The sequence below is a fragment of the Stegodyphus dumicola genome, chromosome X2, assembly GCF_044657685.1.
Source record: "Stegodyphus dumicola isolate Sdum_Otavi_A_Nest chromosome X2, ASM4465768v1".
Taxonomy (NCBI): Eukaryota; Metazoa; Arthropoda; class Arachnida; order Araneae; family Eresidae; genus Stegodyphus; species Stegodyphus dumicola.
Window position 1 is genome coordinate 65,995,339 of NC_140781.1, and position 27,991 is coordinate 66,023,329.

General features: G+C 30.8%; 1 protein-coding gene and 1 long non-coding RNA gene across 6 annotated transcripts in view; one reads left to right on the forward strand and one right to left on the reverse strand.

Moving 5' to 3' along the window:
* Window positions 1–3,525, forward strand: part of LOC146992769 (uncharacterized) — a 108,651-nt gene extending 105,126 nt beyond the window's left edge. The window contains exon 2 of the long non-coding RNA XR_015039181.1: window positions 3,403–3,525. This is a non-coding gene — a long non-coding RNA (uncharacterized LOC146992769). The remainder of the gene's footprint in view (window positions 1–3,402) is intronic.
* The window catches only part of Samtor (S-adenosylmethionine sensor upstream of TORC1), a 41,092-nt gene that overhangs the window by 11,762 nt on the left and 1,339 nt on the right, over window positions 1–27,991 (reverse strand). For 2 of the 5 annotated variants that reach the window (XM_035351692.2, XM_035351689.2), the window contains exons 2-4: window positions 18,822–18,969; window positions 9,501–9,587; window positions 9,007–9,133 (exon numbers count right to left, since the gene is read on the reverse strand). In XM_035351692.2, the coding sequence (XP_035207583.1) occupies window positions 9,007–9,133; window positions 9,501–9,587; window positions 18,822–18,969 (362 nt within the window). Of the gene's footprint in view, window positions 1–9,006; window positions 9,134–9,500; window positions 9,588–18,821; window positions 18,970–19,199; window positions 19,298–21,124; window positions 23,736–27,991 lie in introns of those variants that run through there. The other 3 variants (XM_035351691.2, XR_015039180.1, XM_035351690.2) reach the window with 3 other exon arrangements.

Here is a 27,991-nt window from a genome sequence, read left to right on the forward strand (position 1 = left end):
CTAAAAATAAGAGTATTTTACTTCTCGAGTGACTTTTAATCACCAATCAATCTTTTCTCAATCATTGATTATAGACATACATCTAGTTGCAGAAGTATTTTAAATTATAACAAATTTTCATGTTATAGTATTTTAAAATTAAAAAAAAATCAATCTTGTATTCTACAGTTTATACAATTATAATCAGTAAAAGTTTATACTCATTCTAGAAAATCTCATGTGGACAGCACACGATTTCCTGCCATTTCCATGTAATTGGCAGAATAGCAATGAGCTTTAAATAAGCTTTCACTTCTGGTTGATCATAAGTAAATAAAATGTAATTTATGTACATTATGGCTCAGTGTTAATTAAGTACACAATTCATTTTTTAGTATTTTATTCTCCCATATAATGGACAATTAAGATTATACTTCTCATGTACACATCTTTCTCATGCTTTGATTTGAAAATATTACATCAGTTATAGTACATCCTGCGGTCATAGAGTATTTTGGATTCACAAATTAGTGACTCAACAGTAGCAAAATTTTTAAAAGCAGCATGTTAGATTTCTTGATAAAGTATTAAGTATTGCCATACTTTTCGTTTTCAGCCTTTTCTTAGTTTTTGGTATAAACATACAAGTGTTCAGTTGTCTTCACAAGAAAAACAAAAATTTTTATTTGCTATTTTAACTTTACTTACTAAACATTACTTTCTTTGCCTTTACACCACATACAATTCAACAACAAAAGCTTTAAAATCAGTATATCTTTAGCGAATTCCCAATACTGCTAATTGTTGTCATTTTTTTATGTTCACTATATTTTTTAATTAAGGAATAATACATACCAATAGCTTTTGGTGGCAGCATTTTTTCATTTGAAAAGTGATTTGACACAAAATTGAGGACTGAAGCTAATACTCATTGCTTCATAATGAACTAATTCTTGGTGCATTTAGCATAACTCTGAGAATATGTGTAATTTGAGAACAACACATTACATTTACTTACTATTTACTTCTCAAATTTAATATCTAAAATAGTTCTTGAATTATTTTAGATATAAAATTTGATAAGATTAATTTAGCTCATTTTTTTATGAAAGTCTGTTCAGAGTTTCAAGTAAAGTATCATTTTCTGTTTATCAATTTTAGCAAAAATCCACTATGTTGCTTCCATTGATAAAGTCTTAAATACTAAAACTGAAATGCTTTAAAAGTTTATAATACAAAGTTTCAGTTTTAGTCTTAAATATTAAAACTGGAACTTTGTATTATAATTTAATAGTTTTTCATCAAAATTATTATGTCCTTTCTGTTGGTTCTCCATTAAAAACTGTTATGGACTTCTGTAAAATATTATTTCTGGTTGTCCAATTTTACCCCAAATCTAATCAACTCTTCATATGAATGAAGAAAGCTTAAATATACTGACAAATAGAAATTTTTAGAAGTTTCATATAAGAGTGATGGCGGACAAAACAATCATCCCACATACAGCCGCACAAACAGACATCATTGTAAAAATATGTTGTGGGGATCGTAATTTGTGCTTATTCACTGAAAACTCATTATTCAATTTTTGGAATGAAAACACTGCCTCCTTGAACTTTGTATATAGGTTTGCGGGAGGAAAATTACCACACCGGTGTCTGACAAAAGGTACTTTTTGTAAAAGAAAATAATATGCAGAAACTTTCCCCAAAATTTTCTATAACTGTACTTATTGCAAATGATGTGCATATATTATAATTTATGTTTATTAAATAAAAGATGATTTACATATTTTAAAGTAATTTATTAGTACTCAAATATTGTTGAAGTTTAAAAAAAAGTCTTTCTATTCCACAGATTAAACTTGATTTAACATATTATTGTACATATTTACGGTATTATACTTGATTTAACATATTTACTGTATTATAAAGTAAACATTCCTAGTGAAAATACAGATTAAGCTAATTTTAACAGATTTTAGGATTTAGTAACTGACCTTGCAGTGGGCTTAAAGTAGTAAATGCTATCATTTCAATACTGTTTGCTCTTATTGTAGAAATGCCTTCATAATGATGTTTGCACTTTTATGCGATTTGGTCCATATTCAAAATTTCATACTTACAGTTACAATCAACCTTCATAATAGCATGCTGGCATAAAGGTACACATTTTATCCAGATGAATTTTGAATGTGAAAAAAGTTACCTGTCCTGTGTGGGCACTTTTATGCCAGGTGCTGTTGTAAATTTTTCATTTTTTTTTGTGCTAATCAGAATAGCAAAACAACTTAATTCAAAAGTTTACTACCTAGATAGCAAGCACATGAAATACTATTATGAAGACTGCTCTTTAGAAGTTAAGAAAATGGTCTTTATAAGGATTGGAAAACCTTTTTACGAAGATTGTTTTCAGATAGTGGCCAGCTTGTACAAAGGTGTTGCTACCACTATGAAGCTGTCCTTTCTCAGGTATTGAAGAGGCTACATGTTTTAGTATTATCTTTAAATAAACATCTAAAATATGCTCAGAGTTTTTAAAAAAAAAAAAAAAAAAAAAAAAAAAAAGAAGAAGAAGAAGAAAAGACTTAAGATAAGGATAATATGAAAGATATTTTGGGGCATATTAAATAGAGCTGAATATTTCTAAAATGAAATGAGGTGGCGTTTTTCATTTCATTACTTTATCTGACAGTGAGAAAGGAACTTTTGTTTTTAAGCAATTGTTTACATTGTTGTGAGAGAGAAAAGTATATAATTTTGTATTCCTTATTTATTAGCACATGTAGCTTAAAGATTAAATTCACTTGCTACATTAAGAGGTTATCACACATGGCTACAGTCCCTGCTAGATGGGACTTTTCTGAGAAACGAGATTCTGGTAGCACTGGTTTAAACGGGAGGATTCCTACAACAAGAGAGCCCCACCTGAAGTGAAGTCCCACCTAGCTACGGAAACAATGTTGCAGCTACGCAGGATTTTTCAAACCTCACCGGATTATATAGAGGATATTTTTGTCTCGGCTGGACCTCAGTCCCGGGTAGAGACAACCAATAAGACGAAAGTTCTGCTTCTGAAGCATCACATGATCCCAATCTGAGTGATAATTGATTAGTGTTTGGCATTTAAATCTTTGTAGTAAGTGAAAATGGTAACCTAGTTATGTGGGTTTCCTGGAATTGTGCAGGTTCTGAGAATTGTCCCTTTCAACGTCAAGTCCTGTGTAGCCGAAACATAATGTGATTGAGACTTTAGTATTTACTGTTCTCATAAAAATGATTATGCCAATTTTGTTTATAGCACTTGAATTTAATCTTTAATACATAACTTTGTATTACTCAAATTAAAAAAAATTATAGCATTTTTCAAATTATTAATATTTTGAAAATAATTTTTTTACTAACTGTCTTCACTTTTTTTCAGATGCTGAATTTGGAAAAATGAACACAAAGAGCATTCAATTTTTCTATTGTTTATGCATATGTGAAAAGACTTGTAAAACTGAAATTTAATGTAAAACCAGATAATTTAAATCATTATATCATGGCTTCATCGTTTTGATTTCAGTACACATTTTCTGAATTAATTTCATAAGAAAGATAAGATGTAAAGGTATTTTATCTTAATAAGGAATATATATATATATAACATTATACACATTCATTAATTACAATCTATAGTTCTTGAAATCTTATGTGTAACACTGAACTCATCAACAAATCACTTTTTACTAAATGATATTCTGCATTATTCGAATTAATTTTTTAGTGATTACAGATATGTTTCATAAATCAAATGCTGAGTTATAAAGGATTAAAAAATCGCTGCTATGTGATGGCTCTTTTAAGTTTCCCCTTTCATATTTATTTTGATTCAAGTTTTCGAAACCTAACCTATCCATGCCTTAGATATCAAAATATCAGGTAATAATAATGATTTATGTTAAGTTACCTAACATGAACAAAATTTAATTGAACAGAAATGCACAATAAATTTTATGATTAAGGATATTTTTCAAAAAAAAAAAAAAAAAAAAAATAGTAATGAACTAAAAAGAGAATCTCTGCATTCACTAGTTCTAATTTATGTATAATTTGTTAATAACAGTTAGTGCACATAATTTTTCAATATACAAATTATTTCTACCATTAAAGTATTAGCTTAACAAATGCACTTGAAATTTTCTTTTGCACATTTCTAGCAAGTTTAACTATGCATGAAAAATACATGTGCTGTGAAACACCAATTAACCAAACAATACATTTATTCAAATAAAATGACCATTAATTAAGAAGGCATTGATTATCTATGAAGAAGATTGCTATATATTTTTATGAAGTGAATTAACTTGAAATTGACTGCGAAGTTGTAGCCTGAAAAATAAGTAGGTGTCTCATTTCTTTTGATTTTCTTAAGGTAAAATATATAAGAGTTATTTTATTTTATATTTAATCAGTACATAATATCAAATTTGATTTTTTTAAAATAAATTTTATATTTTCAATGATTTAAAAATTATTTCTATTTCTCATTGCACGACTTGCTTTAATATATAATATTCCAATATTTAATTCCTACATTTTTAGAAAATGGATAGATTTAATGAACAACATTTTAGTTTCTTATTTTAGCTAATAAATTATGGGAAATTTCAACGCATGCATGCAATAAAATGTGTCACTGTAAATATGCAGGTATATGAAAATCATATGCATTTAACCGCTTCCCTGATTATCCCGAGTTATCTCGGGTTCGTATATATTGCAGTTAATTATTATCCCGAGAAAACTCAGGTGAAGCAGAATTTGTTAGTACGATTTCTTTTATCACTGTTATACTCGGTCTGGAGGAAATGAAAGGAAATATTTAGCTTTGATTGGCAGTTTGCCAAATTTTATTGGTTGCGCGGTTCTTTTGGAAGGCCTGGTTGCGTGTTTCCCTATTGTATAGTATATGTTGGCTTGTAGATTAGTAATGTATAAAGAAGGATGCATGCGTTGGAAAAAAAAAATAATGGCGATGATGGAAGATAGCGAAAGTGATGATTTTTCAGATAGTAATTATGAAAAGGTTGGGAAAGAAATAAAAAATATTAAATCCAATGAAACAGTGTACTTTGTGCTCCCGTGAAAGAGATTCCAGCGGTAAGCCAGTAAGAAAAGAGACCAGATACCAGTGTAGAACGTCAGGTATCACTCTGTGTTGTCCCTTGTTTCAAAAACTATCATACAAAGATTAATATTTAACTTTTTTCGTTTGCCCGAGATAACTCGGGATAGTAAACTAATATTAAAAATAAATGCTTTTACACCTTCAAAAATTAAAAATTCAACTTAAAACCTACATATTTTGATTTGTTTCATTTTGTTGCATTTAATAATAAAATAAAAAAATGTGATGATTTTTTGCAATTTTTTTTCAAAAAATTTTTTAAGGGAAGCGGTTAATAAGGCATTTTTACGCTAGTAATGTATATACAATAGACGAAATATGGTATTAAGTATATGCAGATTTTACCAGAAATGGTTGTGTAAGCTCAGTAGTAGATTTAATAAGAATGTAGTTGATTTATGCAGTTTTTTTTTGGCCAAAAATGCATGTTAGTACCTAGTAAAAAGTACAGGAGATTTAACTGAATTTTTACCAAAATTATATGTGAAGTAAAAAAACAAATTATGCTAAGTAAAAATACTACACAGATTTACATTAATTTTCACTAAAAACCTACAAAGTAAAAAATTGGGGAGATTTATGTATATGTGATAATATATGTGAATTTTTTCCAAATATACATGCAAATCATTGAAATTTGTATATATTATAAGTAAAAGCTACAAATAAAGAGCACTCACTGACATAAATATACCTAAATTTGACATATAACTTATGTGGATTATAATGAAAGAATACATGCAAGCATCTACTTTTTTTTTTTTTCAGGACACTTTTTATGATATTTTTGCATTCTATTTGTAAGTTTTTTTTTATGAAGGGTTATTTGTGAATTGCACACATTTTTCGCATGCAATTTACAAATGCATGCTGCCTGGGTAAATCCCAGAAACATAGCAACTAAATTTATAAGTCAAGCTGCTACACCTTTAAGAAATATAAATTGGAATAAAAATAAAAGAATCCCACTGCAAACTCAAATACCATATACTTCGGCATATAAGTTGCACCTTTAATACAAAAAGTATGACTGAAATTTACAGGTGCATGTTATATGCCAGATATACAAAAGATGGATTAAAAATAGGGAAAAGATGAGCATATAAGAATTAGATTTCTAGGTGTACTGAAATACTGTTTATTTGGAAAAAATGACATATCTTACAAAAATAAAAATTGTCATGATTTGTTAACATGAAAATTTTGACGTATTCATCTTCTGTGATATCTTCAGGCACATCATCAAATTCTGCTTCATCTTCACTATCTCTCATCCATAAATAAATAATTACTTTCCGTTACACCTAGATATACTACATTTTTATGTGACTTTTGAATTACGTTAGGATTAATTTCATTTCATGCGTTTATTATTCACTCACACACTATTTCTAGACTGGCATGACACATATGGCTTCCTTTTCAAATGTTTTTTCACCTTCTAACATCTATGTATTCCATTGTCATTTTAAATTTTCTTTGAATAGTTTACTGATACACACATCTAAAGGCTGAATTAATACCTTCGGTCCAACTGGAATTACTGCCATTTCTGTATTACACTCTTTCAACAATTCCTTCGTATTCTCTATTAGATGGGATGTGAACACATTACAAACTAAATGACTTTCTGGATTCTTTAAGACAACAGGATGCTTTTACAAAACATTTCTTATCAACAATTTCACACCTTTTTCATCCATCCATCTTTTCTCTTGAAAATAAAAGAAAGCACCATTTGGGAAATTAAACTTCAGCATTGTCTTTCTTTTAACACATTGACTATCACGGAACTTTTCACAATTCCAGTCTAAAAAGCCAAATTTGATCTCATAGTTGGTGTATGTAACAGAAATGTCTTAGCGAAAGCCAACTACAAGGTAATTCATGAACAGAAATGCTTCAACCTGTCACTTCACCACAGCTGAGTCAGAAACTGTGTATAAATTTGTTAGTAATAATAGAGCTATCAAGAGCATCACATCTGTGTCTTTCTTGCGTGTGTTATTTTATTATCAAATTATAAATGCCTGAATATGGATAGGAAAAGACCACTTATTGAAAAATTTAGTGATCCATTAAATAATTTAAGAGATCCAGAACTTAATGAGATTGTCAGAAAGGATGGTAACAATACTCGTGATTATGTCCTTCTGAGAATTCAAGTGAGTACAGTAATGATGAAGTCGTCTCCGAACCTGAATACAATCACAAAGTTTGCTAAGAAGCCACTCCAAATATGAATAATTTGTGGGCAGAAAATTGCCAGACTTTTCTGAAAAGCAACTTCTAAAATAAAACTTAAGCCAGCACTTTGCCTAAAATATTGTTTTAAAAATTATCACAAACCATAAAAATGTTATTCTGCTTGAATACACTTATATAAACTTTTTCTTTTTGAAAAAACTTTATAATTGTATTTTTTGTTCATTTAAGGCAAACCTGATCTTTTTTCTTCCCTTGCTGGAGACCATCTTTTCATAGTTACATTGTTATACTATTACTTTCATCATAGCTATACAAATATGGCAAGTAATGAAGCAATGAGATAACTTGTAGCCTGGGGATGTAAACAAGCTAAGATATATCTCATAGTTGGCAGTCAACCTGTTAAAAATAACAATGGGTTTTAATTTTGCACCATCCGCTAAACAGGAAAGCACTACAGTGAGGTTAAGATTTTTCGTGGCCTGCTGTTTCTATGTGAATCATTTTTGTTCCTTTCACATTGATTTTTTATTTCCAATCATACCTAACATTATTATAGTTTCAATCATATTTCAAATATGCGACAGGAAATATTTTCTTTCATAGGTCAGTAACATACCACTGGAAACTTATCAATTTGTTGCCTGAATCTTTCAGAAGGCTTTGTGAAAATTTTTTTTTCTTGTAGAACTAAATCACTCAGTGCCATAAATCAACTGCACTAACTCAAAGTTACTTTAAAGTTTTCACTTTCATTTGCACTCCCCCCCTTTAAGGCAAATAAACGTACACTGTTTCTTGTTACAATTAATTTATTCTGTGGATTTTCAAGCACCTAGTTCACAACACTTACTTCTAAGACAGGCCATTTCTTTACTACTTTATGCAAAGCAGTTTTATTGTTTCGTATATTAATTACTTATGCTTTCATTTTTCTAGCAGTCATGCATGGGATTTTCACCAACACCAAACATCCTTGTTGCAGCACATTTCCCGTTTCTTTTACAAACTGAATGACTTTGCTTTTGAAACCAGCACGGTATTTGTTTTGTTTGGCAGGATCAATATTTATTACTAAAAGGAGCACTAAATCATCTGTATTTCAACTGAAGTAAATGAAATTTACTAAAGGCTACAATGTTAACTTCAAATGACTAAAGAAGAGTAAACATCCACCTCCTAATTCTGTGAATTGATTTAGGTCAGGGATTCATTCATTCCAGTTGCATTCATAACCCAAATTCTGTCCCCTTTTTTCTTGATACCCTAGAATAACATTCTTGTGCACAGCTTCATTGAATACAATTCACTTTTTATAGATTTATTTACTGCCTTAAGCATTTCCTCCTCCACACATATTATTCCCTTTACTGCTTGCCAATTCAAAATACCATTGTTTAAAATCCTGGAAAAAGTCTTTGAATGAATAACTTCAAAGATAACAGCATCACACATGTATCTTTCAGTTTTCTTCATAAAGAAAAGGGTACACATTATACAACGAATATACTTAAAAATTAAAAACTATAATACGAAATTATTGGCGCACATTATAAACCGGAATATACAGTAATTAGTTTTTAACACACTCAATGAAACACATTTTCAAAGAGTGACATACAAAAGTATTTTTTATTTAATAGTTACCTCTGTTGCTGGAGTCAAATCAATTGCCACACAAGAAAATTGTGGAAACTTCGAGAATGGATTATAACAGCTACCAACATCTAGGAGCTGAAGCTTTCTATCCAGATATTCATTAGTGTCTGTAAGGCTGTAATGAAGACAAGTAAAGTAAGCTGCAACATAAACGGCATTCACTGCTTAATTTTATAAGTAATTTTAAATATTTAACATGGATTACATCAATACAAATGTGGCAGTAGCTAGCTGGTTTAGAGAATTAATTAGAGTAAATATATAATCTCAGTTCAAAATAATTTATTAATATTTTACTTTAACCTGAAATTACATCCATTACAAATATCTATTTAAGAACCCAATACATTAAAAATATTTGCAGTTATAACTGTCATTGTAACAGACATCTTTAAACTACAGTATTTAAATAAAAGCTTTACGCTCTAAAACAAACATTAACAGTTATTACAAAAAGTAATACAAGGTTAAATTTTAATTACCTGTAATTTAAATCACTCATAGGGCATTTTGCAAGTTTCATTGCTCTCAACAAAGATTTCTTTAATCCGCCATGATAAAAGTAATCCCTGCAAAACAGATTATTTCTTAAACTCCATAAAATGTTTCACTCATTTGCCTTTCTTCAGCATTACAGTCAGTTTTAACTAATAAAAAAAATATATCTTCTACACTGAATTTCCGAAACATTATGACTACTTATCAATAATGCCATTGTGCAACCTTTGGCCTTTAGAACAGCCGCAACTCACCTTGGCATGGATGTTACAAGTTCTTGGTAGATGACTGGAGACAGGTTGTACCAAATTTCTAAGCAGCGGTCATGCAATGTTGAGATATTCCGACATGGTGGTGTTTAAGGTCTGAGCTGCCACACCATGACATCATAAATGTGCTCTATCAGGTTAAGATCCGATGAGTTAGTTGGCCAGGACATTGATTGCAATTCATCCTTATGCTCCTCTAACCATTCCAATGCAATTCCATCCTTGTGACACGGGATGTTGTCCTACTGGAAGTTTCCATTTGCAGTTGAGAAGACAGATGCCATGTAAGGGTGAAACTCCCCAAGCGGGGACATGCTCCAATATATTTTTCTTTAATGACGCTTGGACATCCAATACTTCGGAATCTACTGTTGGTTCCACCATCTTTTATCCACTTTGCATAAATACTAACAATGGCAGATCGTTAAAAGCCTACCAGTCATGCAGCTTCAGAGATACTCATTCCGAGTCTTTGGGCCATTACAATCTACCATCTATCAAACTTGCTTAGATCAGCAGCCTTTCCCATCACTTGCAAAAGTAAGTGAAAGAATGATTCCTTACCTTCCACAGCAGCAGTTAAATATTCTCACTGATTAAGTGAGAATGGTATTTAACATGCCATCCAGATGAGTTCATAGAAGAATGTGAGGATGGTCACCATCCTCATATTTACATCGCATGTTCTGGCTCATCAGTGTACATTATTCAGGGTTTGTATACATTTCTGCACACAGAAATTAAGGACTTTTAAGGACCATTAATGAAAAAATTAAGGACCTATGAGCAAATGGGAACTGAATAAATTCAATTAAAAATATTATCTATGCCTGAATTTCACTTTTGTAATACCATCCTAAAAATAAAATAGATGCCTAAGTAGTATGTATTATTACTAAACATGAATTAACATAATTATTAATAAGTTTAAGAATAAAAAAAACTTAATGCAATTTATCAATTAGCATTAAATATTTTACACTTATAATAGTTGGTCATATTTGAAAGAACATAAGTGACATTTACGTTTCACTAACAGTTAGCTTTATGCTGATTTTTTTTTCTCTCATTTTGTCACATACTTGGTAAGTCTAGAGGCTTAGTAAATAGCAGGTAGATTTTATGTCAAACAGCATAGGTTAAAATGAGAAGTAAGATCATAATCAGCATGATTCATAGCTAAAGACTGGATGTTGTCACCGCTGCTGCTTGTCTAGAGAGAGACCTGCTGATTAGAACAAACCTGAAAGGCCTGATGTAAGCATGGTTGGCAAGTGTTGAAAGTCAGTCAGGCTCTGTTTGATGCAGTTAGTGTTATAGCTTCATGTAGAGTTTCAGGGGTTGTAACCCAGTTAATATACTTTAAGGTTTCAATAAGCCATTAAAGCAGCAGAGGTGATAAGATATTTTGTATATTTTAAGTCTCAGTAGATACAAAGCATAAGTTTTACTTGAATTTTTACATTTTTGTATTTTATCTTGTGACCACAGTGAAAATTAATGAAACACAATAACTCGCTTTAATATGTAGAGATACTTTTTAAGGGTAAGCAGTTAGTTATAAATAACTAAATTAGGTAGTTTAATAACCTTAGTCATTATGGATTTACATGACCACTATTAAATTTTAGCCCTATTAAAATCAAAATCTAATAAAATTTCACAGTTTAAAATACATGTAGTTTATGAAATTGGTTCTTAAACGATATTAGGATAATAACACATTAAAAGCTACAAAATATTTATGTTTTGTAGCAACAACACTCAACAAAATATTTACCTGTCATTTTAATTTGAAGCCTTCCCAGACATTTTGGTTAGTTTATATCAATGTAAGCATCTTTTCTAATAATTAGAAATTTGTCTTAATATGCAAACCAATGCTTTTGCTAATTTCTGCATGCTTTATCTCCTAACTTGCCAACCTCTCCACAATGTACCTATGAGGGTTTACTTGATCTGGTAAAAGTTAAATAATTCAAATGCCTGACAGACTTGAAGCACATTATCGCTATGTCTGAAAGTAACTACAATATCAGACAAAGGTTTAAATAAACCTCTTTATTTAAAAAGAACTTAGAACATAAAGGCATGTTCTGATGCTAATAAAATCAATTACACCTCACAGTGACATAATTAAACAAGAACAGTCAAATTCAAACTAATAATGAGGGCCCACCAGTGGCTGAGCGGTAAAGTCACTGAACACTGGTAGTTCGGTCCGAGGTTTGAATCCCTCGAACGGGCTGGCTGCATGGGTGTTTTCGTGGTTTTCCCCATGTGTAACGTGTATACGAGACAGTTTCCCTTAGAAAGTCCTCCACGAAAGCATCCCTTCCCTTAGGCAGACAGCCCTAGTGTGCTTTGCCATAATTAAATATACCAAACTAGTGGTCAAAGATTATACAATTTAATTTAAATTTAATCTGGCTCAGTAACTCTATCATATGCAGAAATAGAAATCGGAAATTATAGTAAAGGTTGAAATCATAAACAATTGGGTAATTTACATAATAATAACTGCACATATCTTTGAAGAATAATTTTCTTTATATATTCAGTTTCTTTCTTCAACATGTTTCCTTTTCATTTTAGAATTTTTGGATTTAATTAAGGATTTCTGTTATTCTAAAAAATACTAAATGCATTAAGAATATACAGAAAAAGTGGCTAATTTTGTTTCTTTAGTAATATGAACATTCAGAAGAAATATGAAATATATATGTTAAAGGCCGTTTACAGAGTTGATGTGGCAAAATTTTCAGAATTTAGTGACACACCAAAACAACAAAATCGAGAAATGGCAAAATTTTAGAATTTAGAGCAGGTATTGTAAGCAGAATTTAGAAAGACACTAGGCAGCAGAATTTAGGATCCACAGAGATTGCATCAGATGGGAAAATGCCTAGTGCCAGTTATGTGTATGATGCATTTAAGACACATTAGATGAATCTTTTAAATTGTAAGTTTTCAATTTCTTTATTAATAAAAAAAATCCCTTCCTATAATGCCTGCCCATGTGATAAGATTAGAAGCATTTTTGATATTTTCCATGCTTGTGTCTAGTGAAAAGTAGAGAAAACTAAGGGAAGGTACACAAGTTAAGGTTCTAGTATCAGAAGTAAAACATTCAAATATTCATTTTTCATTGTTCTTCCAGACGCTCTCAGTAAGAAATTCATTGCAAACTTTCTGTAAAATACACCCATTACGTGTTGATACCACAGAGACATTTTTCATTTTGTCACCTATTTCTCAAATCTTCTTGAATCGTGGGTCTATAAATATCATGTTTTCATTGTTCTTCCAGAAGCTCTCAGTAAGAAATTCACTGCAAACTTTCTGTAAAATACACCCATTACGTGTTGATACCACAGAGACATTTTTCATTTTGTCACCTATTTCTCAAATCTTCTTGAATCGTGGGTCTATAAATCTTGCCTTTAAATCCTTCTAAACTTTCCAAGCTGCAATGTCTAAAATCCTAAAGAAAAATTATTCCTACCATTTCTGTAACAGCAAAAAGCCAGAAATCTTTTCGAAAAAAAAAAAAAAAAAGAGAGGGAAAAGTGTAAAATTAATTTTATAGAGAAAACTGATGCACATTTTGAGAATTTCGAATATCCTGAGATAATTACATGGGAAAAACTCTTGCTACAAGAAAATTAAAAAAAAGATTTTTTAATTAATTATATAGCTAATTTTGCTTTCGCTAAGAGCTGTTTCGTAAATTGTGCTTTATAGCATTATACCTTGTTTATTTTTCAGATTCAAAATATTGTATAATAAGTTGCCAAAATGAAAATTCATAATATGACAGGGAAAAATAAAAATGTTTTATTTTAATGCTACTTTTTAAATATAATTTCAATATTTACCATTATTTTACTGAAATTTATCAATGTTACAATGTTTTAAAAAAAATCGTCGAAAAATTCTCAGGTCTCGGAATTAAAAAGTTTCTATATAAACTGATCTTAAAATCGGCAAAATGTTGAAAAGTCGCCAAATTTAGAACCGTTTAATAAAAGAATTCACATCCCCAAAAGCGAAAATTTTAAAAGCTCTTTATTAGAAAAAATGACTTTCGAAATGCTTATGTTTCACTTCTTGCTTAGAAACTCGAGTATTCCATCATTTATATTAGAAACAAATTATGACTCATGAACCCATTCAGAAGATAACCATATACACGTCAGTTAATCGCCAAAAATGTTCCTCCAAAATGCTAATTCACACTCAAAATAGCAGTTGTAAAAACTGACAGAAATTTCAGATGATTAAAATTTAGGACCTTCTGCTGATTTTGGCCAAAATTAAGGATTTTAAGGATCAAAAATCGATTCAAAAAAATCTAAGGATTTTTAGGGACTCTTGAGGACCATATGAACTCTGATTATTACACATTCACAATACTTGTCATGATGCAATGAATAAGAATGGATTCATAAGAATGTACCAACAAAATATTTAACTAGGAATCAAATGCAGCAATTAAATAAGACGAATACGTCAATATGATCAAAAGAACCTGAAAGCATATATGGAAATAGTTATCATTTGTTTTATATCATAAACAGGAACATCTTTTAAGAATGCACTTGGTAGAAATTTTTGAAAAGTACAGCTAAAAAAACATTCCAATTTCTTTTACAAGAATTATACCATAAATTTTCCTTTTTCTGTAAATCTTATTAATTTTTTATAAGCTTACAAATAGAAATTCAATGTACAAAAATATGTAGTTAACACCAGGGTTTAACTTTTAAAGTTAGAACTATCAAAGCTCTTTGAAAGAAAGTCAACAGCTATGAACATAAGTAAGTAGAAGAAGGATAAATAAAATGATAAACAAATAGTAATTAAAATAAAATAAAATATAAAGATACTGTTGGTTCTCAGCTCAAAAAACAAACCTTCATTTGCTGAAGGAAGTTAATGTATCACGGGGTTTTTCCATTGATCCATACAAAGAAAACATTTCTCAGCATACATTTTGTGACTCTAGTCATTCAGCCTTTGCAGCAGCTGTTTATATTCATGCGGAAACCTCTGAGAATACCAAAGTTTATCTCTTAGCGGCCAAGGTAGAGTGGCTTCTGTAAAACCCATGACTATCAGTCGACTAAAGCTTTTGGCTGCTATGGTGTGAGCTCGATTGTGCACATCTGTTGTAGAAGGGTTTCGACGGAAAGATGTTGAACAACATTATTGGACCAATTTCACCGCTGTTTTAGGGTGGATTCAGCCTAAAGAATCTTGAATAGCATTTTTGAACAACAGAGTGAATGAAATAAATAGTTTAATCAATCCTCTTGCATGGAAATACTTCCCTGGAATCCAGCTGATCTGCCTTCGTGAGGATGTTCTGCTAGACAACTGCTATCAAGTAAATGGTGGAAGGGACCCACTTGGTTCTTAGAACCTTCATTTAACTGGCCCATCAAAGAACAAAATTTTGCTGAATATTTTATAGCCAAGAAAAAGAGGAAAACAAAATCTGATGAGCATTATTCTATGTGTTTCTGAGTTACTCTAATAGTTGTAGCTGCAAAACTGATGAAAAGAAAAATAATGAATGCAGGCATTAGGGATCAAGTTGGTATTATTATTATTTTTCAAGCTATGACAAAATGATACCCTTGATTGCTTGAATAAAGAGATCTGTTTTCAATTGCCTAAATGCAAAGTCTTCATGAATTATTAGAGAGTTATTCAATGAAGAAGTCAAAAATGCAGAACAGAAGGTCATATTGTTAATACAAAAGAAATATTGTTAATACATATTGTTAATACAAAAGAAATATTTTTCTGATCATTTAAACAAAAGGAAATTAGAATCTTTGACCAAATACAAGGACGAAGAATGAATTATTGGGCTGAAAAGCAAATTACAATAGGGAAGGATACAGAGAACTTTAGACATCCATTAGTTTTACTGGAAGAGCATCAGACTGTCAAAAGGTTAATTATGACAGAACACCAGAAGAACTCTCATGCTGGCCTCAAATGTTGCTGAATATTCTAAGAGGACATTATTGGATTTTAAACGTGAGAATAGTCATAAGATCTCTTTTATCTAAATGTGTTACTTGTTTAAGATATGTTTAATTTAACTGCACTGATTTCTGCATTAACAGAAATTGAGTAAGGGATGCATTCAATTTTGAAATTATCCGAATTGATATGGCTGGAGCTATGTATTTAAAAGGAAGAAAAAAAAGCTTGGATTTACATATATACATGTACTGTGTACAGAGATGCCGATTTTGAGCTCTCAGCTCTCATTTCCTCACTGTCTATGAGGGTTTTCTTTAGAGTTTCTTTTGGTTTACAGCCTGCAAAAGTCGCCCCACATTCGTTGTAGCATCAAATGTTCGAAACTTGTTGATTGGAATGTCTTTGTTCAGTACTCCACCACTAGGAAAATTAAATGGTTTTTCAATCCCTCCCCCCAACTGATTCTTGGTGGGACGGTTTTTGGGAGCAATTAGTTGGTTTGATGAAACAAATTCTTAGAAGAATTTTGGGAAAATCTCTGCTGTCTTTTGAAGAAATGACAATGGTATTGTGTGATGCAGAATTTGTGATTAACTCTCGTCCACTTACCTATGTTTTAGAAAAAGACTCTCTCCCAACTCATTTTTACAAGGATGATTATTATTTTTTCCCAATTTTATTACATTTTCATGCTGTTCAGTAAAAATTCCAACACCATTAATTTGATAAAACAACAAAAAAATATTAATTCCCACATAAAATCATATAATTCTTATTTAAAGATTAAAAATTTGAATTTTTTCCAAAAATCATTTCACTATTTGAAATTTTCCGTATATTTTTCACTAAACAATTTTTATACACATTATTAAAAAACTAAAATTGTACAAGACATTAACCCTTCCATGCATTTTATGATAAAAATATCAGGTGGCAACCATTTCATTTTCAAGTTCACAAAATTCTACTTACTTTAGAATACAATATTAATTCCTGTATAGCTTTCTCAAAGCTTTCGAAATTCTAATACATTAGCCTTTTTTTCTTATTTGCTCAACAGATAGCACTACGCTCATTTCTTTTCACTGCAACTTATTAATTTTTTTTTTTGCTGTAAAAATTTATTTATTCCAGAAGAAGAGGGAATTAATATGAGTCACTCTCAAAATCAAAGAGGTTCATGCAAAATTTACATCAGTTTAAGGTTGTTTTTTGTTTAATTTCACAAAATTATGAGGGTTTGGGAATCTTGCATACATTAACTATTGTTCAGCCCTAACAGTTTGAGAAAAAAAGACATATTTATGAATAACAGCTTCTTTATTTTAGCCAAAATAGTATCCATAATACCAGACAGTAAAGTCAGGCTACAAGGTTGACTGGAAATTTGATTCACTATATCTGATCCAATAAGAAAAATGGATTATCTCACAAAAATGTGTAAAAATTCAGCGATGATTTGGGGAGTTGGGGTGGAGGACTGCACAATACTGTCATATCTACCATAAGAAATGAATAATAAATCCAATTAAAAAAATCATATTAATCACAATTATTATTATGCTCAGTCACAACTTTTTGGTTGTTCTTTTACAGTTTCGATAAATGTTAATAATTTTACATGATAAATTACTTCAATTTACATTAAAATTAATTTAATTTATATTTAATTACTTTAATTTATATCTATAAGTAATTATGTTTTCCATAACATTATAAAAACACTAAAAATAAATAGCAAAAAACATTAAAAAATGTACTTTTTACGTTTACTTAATTTCACGTTACTTTATATGTTCTTTAAGGTATACTTAATTTTCTGTTGGCATGGTTCAGATTGTAGAAAAATTTTATCCATGGCTGCAAAGCAAAGGTTCAATAACCATTATAAAGAATATTTTGTATCATCAAAAGACCTAAAGAAAGCAAAAACCTTATTCATTCGAAGTATATAACTTGGAGAGCATTTATACTCAAATAAACTGATAAGCATCAAAATTTCATGTCATTCATAATTTTGAAATGACAAATAAATTGTATAGCCATAGCTCATATGATTCACTAATTCCTCTTTTCCTGAATAGCGAAAATATCAGAATTTCCATCATAGCATTAGTTTTCAACAGAGCTCTGTCTGACAGATCTGTCAAAGAATTTGTGGGGAATTACAGAAACCATTCATGCTTGTTGGCTCAGTAGTCACTAACACCATGTGGTGTCCTATGATATGCTTAACACACTAACCTATGATATGCTTAACACACTATGTCCTCATTTTCCTATTTGGGTTCACATCTGTATTGCAGAGCCTTTGTATAGAATATAGAGAAAAGTAGGTATGAAGACTAACAAAAAATAACGCAGAGGCGTTTTCCATTATGGATTGAAAGTGGATCCTTAACATCCTAAACACGGATGATTTTAAGGTTTGGTATTTTTTTTTAAACTTGAAAAATTCTGGAAAGGATATGAAAAACGCAAAGTTTCAACCAACGATATCCATTTAGTGTGTTACATCTGATTATCATACTTTTGGAAGTTTGGTTCATTTGATAAATCTAGGGGGGTTCCTTATAAACTGCGTTCATTATTGTGGGGTTTGACAGTAATACAGCTAATTGTTTCACAATGTTAATACTGCACTATAAATTTTTGTATCAGCCTTTCCCCTTTTTTCATTATATTCAAGAACATCATGCTGTCAGAAGAAAATTTCATTTCATACAAAAATAATTCTGCAATGGATGAATTTCAATAATAATCTGATTTTAAGGAAAAACTAGTTTAACAAGTAGGAACTGCATTCCTTAACCGGAATTTAATAACACTTAACATTAAATTCCAATTTTAAGTTTTTCATGAAAAAATCTGATAATACAGACACTTAGTACCTTTATTATAGTCGAAAATTTAGTTTTTAATACTTTTCCAAAGCATGGGAAAAAGGAACCTATTTTCTTCCTTTTCAGTTATACAGACTGGTATAAAATCAAGCTGCCTAACTTTCAATTAATCTTCATTATTAATTATACATACATGCAAGTTCTATACGTCCACTTGATCCGACAGTCCTTTTCATTTTTGTTCCATACTTGTGTAGCTAATTTCCACATAGCTAAAGAATATTGTTTCCTAAGATCTTTCTCATTTAGATGCTCATCCCATACTTTATCTGGATCACCACCTACAACAATACGCAGGTATCATATCGTAAGACACTAAACTGAGTTTTAAAATATGCAAAGTATTTTTTACAGTAATATATGCAAATTTATAAGATGCTTTAAATCAGAAGTCTCCCAACTTTTTGACTATTGGCCCCCTTCAAGAATTTACAAACTTCTCATATATTTATACAGAATCATCTAATATATTTGTAGCTAATGTAATGCATTGTAATAAAACTTTTATTACCTGAACTGACTGACACTGCCTATATGATGAATCATCAGCTTAGAGACACTGTTGTTCATAAACTACTTCAGATTGGGAGGTTTCAAATTGATGACCAACTGCAGATGATTTTATTTTGATTATTTACACTTTTACAATAAAATAAAGTATAATTAATGAATTTTCTCTCATTCTTTCTCATATATGATGATATATATATATATATATATACGATAAAAAAATGTAAATCAAAAGTCTAACTTAAATCTGCAATTCTTTAATTTAATTTGGATATTCACACTCTCCAACCTTTTTACAATACTGATGACACAGTTATTTTAGATCTGAAAGGTCAAAATTTCCAAACCAGATTCTTTTAACTTTTCAAATAGGCATCTATCTTTTATTATGTCACTTTTTGCTATTGCTCCTCTTGCTAGCAAGTCTGCTGCTTTTGCTCTCTTCAAAATTATCTTTGGTACTTTTCCATTTTGCCGGCGCAAGTGATAAAGTCGCCAAAAATAGTACAACTGATGCCAAACGGAATATCCTCGCTGGTAACCTTTTACGCCTCGTTTTCAAAACAAGTCGCAGCCATTTCTTACCAGATTGATTGTTTATTTCAATACTGGCATACAATTACATAGAATTTTTACCACATAGTTCACTTTTATGCCCTAAGGCCATTCGAAGTAATTAAGTCAATTAGGATGCAACATCACACCGCTCATCCGAAAATATAGAAAACGCAAAGTCAAGGGTTAAATTCATCAATTCTAATGACACTGCACTAGCGAAGTAAAACACTGTGGTTTTTCATAATTTCTGAGTAAGCTATTCGTAGGAATTGAAATAATTCTTGCATTTAAACTTGTATTCGAAATTAAGATTTAACTTAAAATTAAAGTAGATAATTACTGAGAGAATTAGATTTTTGTAGCGTAGTCTACGTGAGAAGAGATCACTTGGGGTCACGTGATATGTAACGGCAAATCAAGAAGTTGTACAATAAAAGCATAGTGAATTCTTTAATGTCTTTTTACAAATTTATCGTCTTTATTTATTGTCTTTTTACAAAATTTCAAACGATATTAAAATGTTTAGGCCTTCAAAATAAAAAATTCTTAAGAACTAATATTTGTTAACATTTTTTATGTGTATACTGTGTGTTGTCGCCAATCAAGTCTGCTTGGCGAGATATGCGCCGGCGAAACGGAAAAGTACCTTATCTTTTATGTGCCAGTGAGAAATGAAATGCTATATCAATTCTGCCACAACAACATGTTTTTCATCTACATGACTTCAAATATTTCTACGTATGGATCAACATCTACGCAATCAACTTTTCTACATTATTATGTACATACATATAATAGCTTCCCATTATTTTAAAATCAAATTGTTGTATTTTAAACATTCATTGCATTAGTGCTTTTTAATTTACAATCACCACTCAATCAAATCCTCTAAATGTTATTGTGACCCCAGGGTTTCTTTATCAATTACTTTGGAGATTTGCTTTGAAACCCAAAATTAAAACTATTTTCAGACAAATTTCCAAATCACATCTCAATAATATTATTCACAAAATTATTCTAGGCTGTTACACTCAACATTCCACACGTATGAATATGAATTAGAGTGGATTAGGCAATATTTTCCAGTGGGAAGAATCAGAGCTTAAATTGCGGCGAAGACCACTGGAGCCAGACTTTGGAACTTCAGGGGTGTTTGTGGGACCCCAAAAAAATCCCCTGAAACTTTTACGGACTTACTACCGACATTTTGGAGTTTCGAGAAGGGGGGGGGAAATGAAAAATTACAATTATGAAGTATTGAACGACCTAATTATAAAAGTTCAATGAATTACTTTTTTTTGCAAAATTAATAACCATAAATTTTCAAACATATAAACTACTACATTTTATGTAAATATTTTAAATTACCTGAATTAATTCTTTAAAAAAATTATCTAATTTCTGCTGCTTTTTTTTTTATTTTCTGATGTTTGTGGGCTTGTCTTTCTTTTGTGGTGAACTTCATAATTGCAGGAAGGTTGACTTTTATTTTCCTCATTTACAGTTGAAGAAATTTCCTCGAGAATTGCACATGCAGAGGTAGAAGCAGTTTGCTTTTCTGCTAATGTAGAAGGTTTTTCAGAGACTTTTATAGGTGACTCATCTGAAATACATGTTTTCAAGTCGTCTTGATATGTTTTCCAACTTCTGTTCATATTCAGTAAGAGATCTTTGTGAATTGGATCAGTCATTGGATTTTTTGAGCCATATTTTTCACATGAGGTTTCTTTAGAAGCCATTAAATCATATTTAATAGTCTGCACTGCAACTAGGGAATCAATCTTAAGAGAGGTTCTATAGTCAGTGACAAGTGTATTCATTAAGTTGAATGCACTTTCCACTAATGGGCCATGGAAGCAGCTAAGGCAGGCTTTGACCAATTTAGCCAATGTAGGATACTTATAATCATTTGTGAAATCATCTTTTAAATTAAAAACTTTAGACCAATATTTATCAATTGTACACTTGACTTGATTTCCATTTTCATCAGATGTGTAGAGCATTTCTTTGGTGATATCAATATCACTCTGGTATAACCTTATTTCAGCTTCCACTTTTGACTTTTCATTATCACTAAAAATATGGGACATAAAAGATGATAATTTTTCAAAAGCTAATATTGTACTGGTTTTACCTCTTAGCTCTGGATCTAATGCTGTAAAACTAATTAGATATGAATTTTTAAGGTGTAATTTCTGTTTCATATGCTGTGCTGTATTAGTATAAGCTTTCATCAGAGAAATTTGGAATTCTTTTGCTATTGGATGATTTTTTGATAATTTCTTCAGGAGAGTGGAAGCTTCTGCACCAGTAAATATTACTTTGCTAGGTAGATGGAATTCTGGATTTGTGACATCAACCTTTAATAAATCATTATAAGATGTGCACTCTATATTTTCTGGCTTCATAAAAAAAAAAGAGAAAAAATTTTGCCATCAATTTATAAATACTGGAATGTATTAAATGAAGCATTGTTTTTTTTTTTTTTTTTTTTTTTTTTTGTTTCAAATAATTTAATATACGTGTTGAACTCTGGTAATACTGCTGAATATAATGCTATATGCAATAAAGTTTTGTTTTGCATAACAAATAACCCATTTAGTATTCTTTTTTTTCCGAGCTAAAGCATCCTTTGCGAGTTGTTGGGAATGCAAGCAAGAATACACCCCTTCAACAATTTTTTTCTGAGCTGCAGAAATATGTCTTTTATTGTATACAGTTTCAACATAAGAAAAATAATCCCCTTTATCAGTTTTATCCAAGTAGTGAAAATAAAATGCAATAAGAGCATCCCACAGATCTTTGATTCTTTCTAAAACACATAAAATGTACACCCACCTATGGTCTGGTCTCTTCAAGGGCTTAAGTTTTTTAATGGCAAGGGATTCACAGATTTTGAAAAAATTTTCTCTTTTACTGCAGCTTTTCATATCAAAATAGATGTCATCAAACAAATCTTCTAAGTATCTATCAAAACATGAAGCAAATTTTTTTGCACAGTTATTAGCTGTGTGACATGTGTCGACATCAATATCTAATAAGTGGGGTGCTTTGTTTGATCGTAGTCTGGTTTCAACACCCTTTTTTTTTCCACACATGGTGTTACATGAGTCCATTAATACACTAATTAAGTTTGCCCATGGAATATTATTATCTTCAATAGTATTAACAACTGCTTTAAAAACAGCTTCTGAATTGCAAGATTCCATCTTTAGAGATGCAAAATGATGAACTACAACTTCATTTTGATTGTTGTCATAAAACTGCACCAATATTGCCAGTATACTTTCTTGAGCATTGCTAGTACTTTCATCCAAATTTAGAGAAAATGGAGTCTCCTTTAAAGTTTTAATGATATTTTCCTTAATAGTTTTTGCGAGTCCATATTTCATCTTATAACATGCAGTAGTCCTGGACATTTCCAACGAGTTTAGTGCCGTCTGATCGCGGCTCAACTGTTTGCAGAGTTCAATTAAATTCGGCGATAAACGAAGTTATTAATACCTCTTGGCGTGCTTTTCTTGTCACTATATCCAATGGCCGAGCATCAGTCTCCAGTAAGTCATCAGTATTTTTTGAATTAGCATAATTACTTAAAGTCATTGAATGTCTAATGCACTTTGAATATTTTATGTGCGTCACAGTTTTAGAATGATTTGTGAAAGCCTTGAATCCTTCCCCACCATACTTCAGCAGTGAGTTACAAAAAACACAATATGCTTGTCCAGCAACATTTATTTTCTTGCACCATGTGCCGATGGTATCCCCATTACCATCACTCCGTTCAATCCAATTCCACCTAAATGCATTCCGGACACCTTCTTCTAATTGTATAATATCACTATTTATATCGAGAAATTTCATAGTGAAATTCTCTTGCGTACATAAATAAAAAAATATTTCAATAAACGAAACGAAAAATTGACACGTGCATCAATAAATGAAACGAAAATTTTACACAGCAGATAAAAAAAAGTTGAGAAGCGATCAATGACAAATAGCTAATACGGCGAAAAATCCCCCTTCTCTACTTATTGGCGCCACGCCAGGAGAGATAAGACCTTTGAACCCAGAGTCACGTGATTGCACATCTGGTCGAACAAAGTCTCTCCCTTTTTTTTCTGCCGCGCCTACTTGCCAAAAAGAATCCAGAAGAGAATGTCCGAGAACCGGGGAAATGAGTCATAACTCACAATAAGGAAAGAACAAAAAAGAAGTTTTTTCCCCCTTTTCACGCATTATCACTGCCTTTGGAGAAAGAAAGAAAAAGTTTTCACCACACACACTGACCTTGCGTTTTCTGCTTTCAAAGCAAACAAAATTACCCAGATCAAAATAAATAATTCATTATTATTCCTACTTCCTTTTGAACGACGATCCCCGGAATTTCCGGGTATCAAAGTTCAAAATTCCCGGAATTCCAGGGTTTTCCCGGAGCACAAACACCCCTGGAACTTATAAATTTCTGCGGTAAATTGCAATTCTAGCCGGAGCACTAAATAAAAGGGTTCCAATTCTCCTTTTATGTATGTGAAACACAGTTTCAGCAGGTAAATTTTATTTAAAAAATAAATATGCTTTAAAAACTGATTATAACTTTAGAAAGCAGGCCTGTCTTTCTCCGCCACTTTCACGGAGTTTAAGACTTTTAAGGAAAGAAAAGTTCCCAATCTTATTTTTCAAATAGTGCAATGAATCTGTAACAGCGGGTAAAATGTTTTGTTTCCTGAAAGTACTAAAAGTTACTACCTTGGTTGTGCACATTAAACCTCAATGATCTTTCACTGCAGAGCTCCTGCAGACTTGAACAATGTAACCAAATACAGGTGTTAAAAATTATCACTTGTGCAGATCTTTCATTTGTTCTCATGTTATCAGACAGGATTCGGGGGAAATTTTTTTGCCAATCGCATTCTGCTTGACAGCTAGAATTATATCGGCAGGTCATCATAGTCAGAAAGCATTGGACTCTTCTCTTTTTGTTCTCAAAACTATATTTTTCCATTAAAATTTCTTTCGTTACTCTCATATTGTTTCTAACATTCTCATCACTGACTCTTAATTTGTTTTACTTTTTTCAATTGGTATGCTGGAAAAAGAATGGTTTTTGTTTCTCTCATCCCTTTAAATAGTACATTATATGGCATATTCAGGGCTTAAATCCAACCTTAGGGTGGCTGAGCTATTCCTTAATGTTTGAATGTAATTGCAAGTCCAGCCGAAGCCCCAAATAAGACGAGGTGTGATATTTTACTTCTTTTATTTAACTATCTATTTATCACATATTTAATAATTTATTAAATCTTTATTAATGTCTTTATATTTTTTCAAATTTTAATTTAAATATTTAAATTATTAGTTATATTTTGATTTTAGAAATTAAGTCTTGGGAAGAATACATATGTCAAAAACTTCATTGGACTGTATTTACAGTATGCATAAGGAAAACTACAAAAATTACACACAGCCAGTTCTTTCAGCTGCTGGGTACAGAATATGTTATTATGATTACAAAATACTCAAAGAATGCATTTACTGATAAAATAAGGCTATCCTAACAGAGAAAATTCCTAAAAATAACATGTGCTTAGTTTATATTTTAGGGTGCCCCTTGGATTATTGCCAAGTTGTTTTATTTATGGTAACCTGAGAAGTTATGTTATGGGAAACCTACTATGACATTATTGGTTGCGTGATTGCGGTGAATTTGACTGATGGGAAAATATCTGTAAGGGCTTATTTATGTGTTGGTTAGGAAGTACATTGCTTATTTTGTGCTTTACATCATAAAATGCCCGCTGGTGTTGCAATTAACCTGAAGTTTTTGTACCCTTGAAAATGACTGGGAAAGATAACATTGATCGATTGGTATGTAAATGAAGACTTAAATGGCTTCATTCACTTCTTGGTACATTACGAAGTGAGATTTAAGGATTTGGAAACTGGAGCTCATATCAACACTATGGAAGGTATGTGGGGTGACATAAAAAGGGATTTTCAAAAGAAATGCCATCGACAGTCCGGGGAATATTTTTCATTTTTACTTTTGTGAATTTATGTGGCGACGGCATTATACAGATTCTAGTTAAGATAATTTTAAATAGATTTTGGATGCTGTTAAGGAATTCTGTGTGTCTCCCATACCAAAGAAACAGAAATTTTTAAATAAGGTAAGCCGATATTCCGTTTTTGTATTGCTTAGGTTACATAATATGTTTTTCCCGTCTTACGTTAGTTCCTTGTTTGATTTAAAATGCAGTTTACTGAGATTACATATTTTTTTGTTTTAATTATGTTTTCGATGCCATTTTATTGAAGAATGCATTGGATGTAAACAGGAATGGCACCAAAAAATTACCAATTTTCCCCAAAGGGTACCCTGAAATATATTTTTACCTAACATGCATATATTGTCCCCTTTTCACTACTGTTTGCAGGGACATATGATTTTGAAGTAGTTTGTGATAACGTGTCACAAAAGTTTTATTATAATGTATCACATTAGCTACAAATATATTAGATATATGTACTCTAAAAATAATAAACACTTTAAAAAAATCTTAGCAGTATGTTTTTTCCATCCTATCATAACTATAAAATAGTAAAGTGAAAGGAGGTTGATAAAAAAACTGAGCAATTCTTGAAGGCGTCAATTTTCAAAAATGTCGGGACCCTCTGCATTACATGGAAAACTTTTTGACACTTAATTTTTTCAAAAACTAAGTTAAAACATAATTTATTTTTAATTAGCATAATGAATTAATTTTTCAAATTCTTTACTTTTTAAAAATGCTCCTAAGCTTTTAATATTTTCAAGAGATGAATTTGTAATTATGAAATTTCGTAGAGTAGAAGTTCTCAGTCTCAGGTATGACTTTTGCACATATAGATATCACATAACATGCATATGAAAATATAGTACAGAGTATGCATAAAATTAATGAGAAAAATAACATATACTATTTGGCATCTAAGACAATCACAGGTTATGACATAAAATATCAATGACAGTCTGATAAAAATACTACTACTACTACTAATATATATATATATCACAATTTATTTACTAAATAATATTGATTATATGATCTCCTAACATTAATTATAGTAGAATGATTTGAAAAGAGTGAATCCATACTTAGTAAGTTCTATTTCGAAAGATGTTTTTAAGTAACTTGAATAGTATAATTACTAAGCTGTATATATCAAAGAGCCAAAAGTGGCTCACAACTCACAGCGCAAAGTCTCAGTCATTAAATAAAATCGAAGAGCTAAGGTACACATTTTGCACTGAAGATCCGAGGTAACAGCGAACTAGAATTGCGAGGGAAATGTCCAGAAAGCAATCATATAACTGAAACTGCAATAGATATACAGGATGTTCCTGAAATATTGACTACATGCTTTACTTCCTTAATTATTGATCCTAGATATGTACTATTCCAGTTACAAAATGTTTTTAAATGAGGTAGGTTTTTCAACCTCTCTGTTTGAAAGGGTGTCTTCAAACTTATGCTGTTACTAACAAAATGGGCCTATTTCATAATCTTTAGTCTGTCAAATAGCTCTTTGACAGTGAAAATTCCTTTTTTTCCTTTCTTAAATTCTTCATCGTTATGACACGACAATTAGCCAGAAATGAATTAATTTCCATTCACTAGTATTTAAAAAATAAAAATTAACAGACAGTTTCACTCAAATAAGAGCTCCACAGCATACATCCCTCAAGAATTCCTAGTCCCTCCCACATCATAAATTACTTCACACAAGTCTTACCAACTGATATAATTCAAAGCCCCCGCTGCCGCTAAAGAATTTTCTGAACACAACCCTTCCGAGTCAGACGCGAAGAAAACACTTTGCCCACTCCCAACTAGAAAGAAGTAAGTTAATTAATGCTTTTTCTGGCCTTTATATCTTCATGTACTTTACCTTTTCTTATTATATATATTTTTTATTTTTTGATTTGTTTTTACAAAGATTGCATTATTTTCTTATATTTTGTAATTTTCTAATGTTTATTTCAACTACTTTGAATTATATTTCATAATGACAATTTCTTAATTAATTTTTACAAATAATATTGAACTCAAATACATAAACACGAGGGTGTCGAGGAATGCTTACTTGAGCGATAGCACATTTACTGCAGAAATTGCTTTTCACTCCAAATTGAATTAGCTAAAATGCTTATTCAGAATGAGTTCTTTGGATCTCTGCATTGCTTCTTAATCC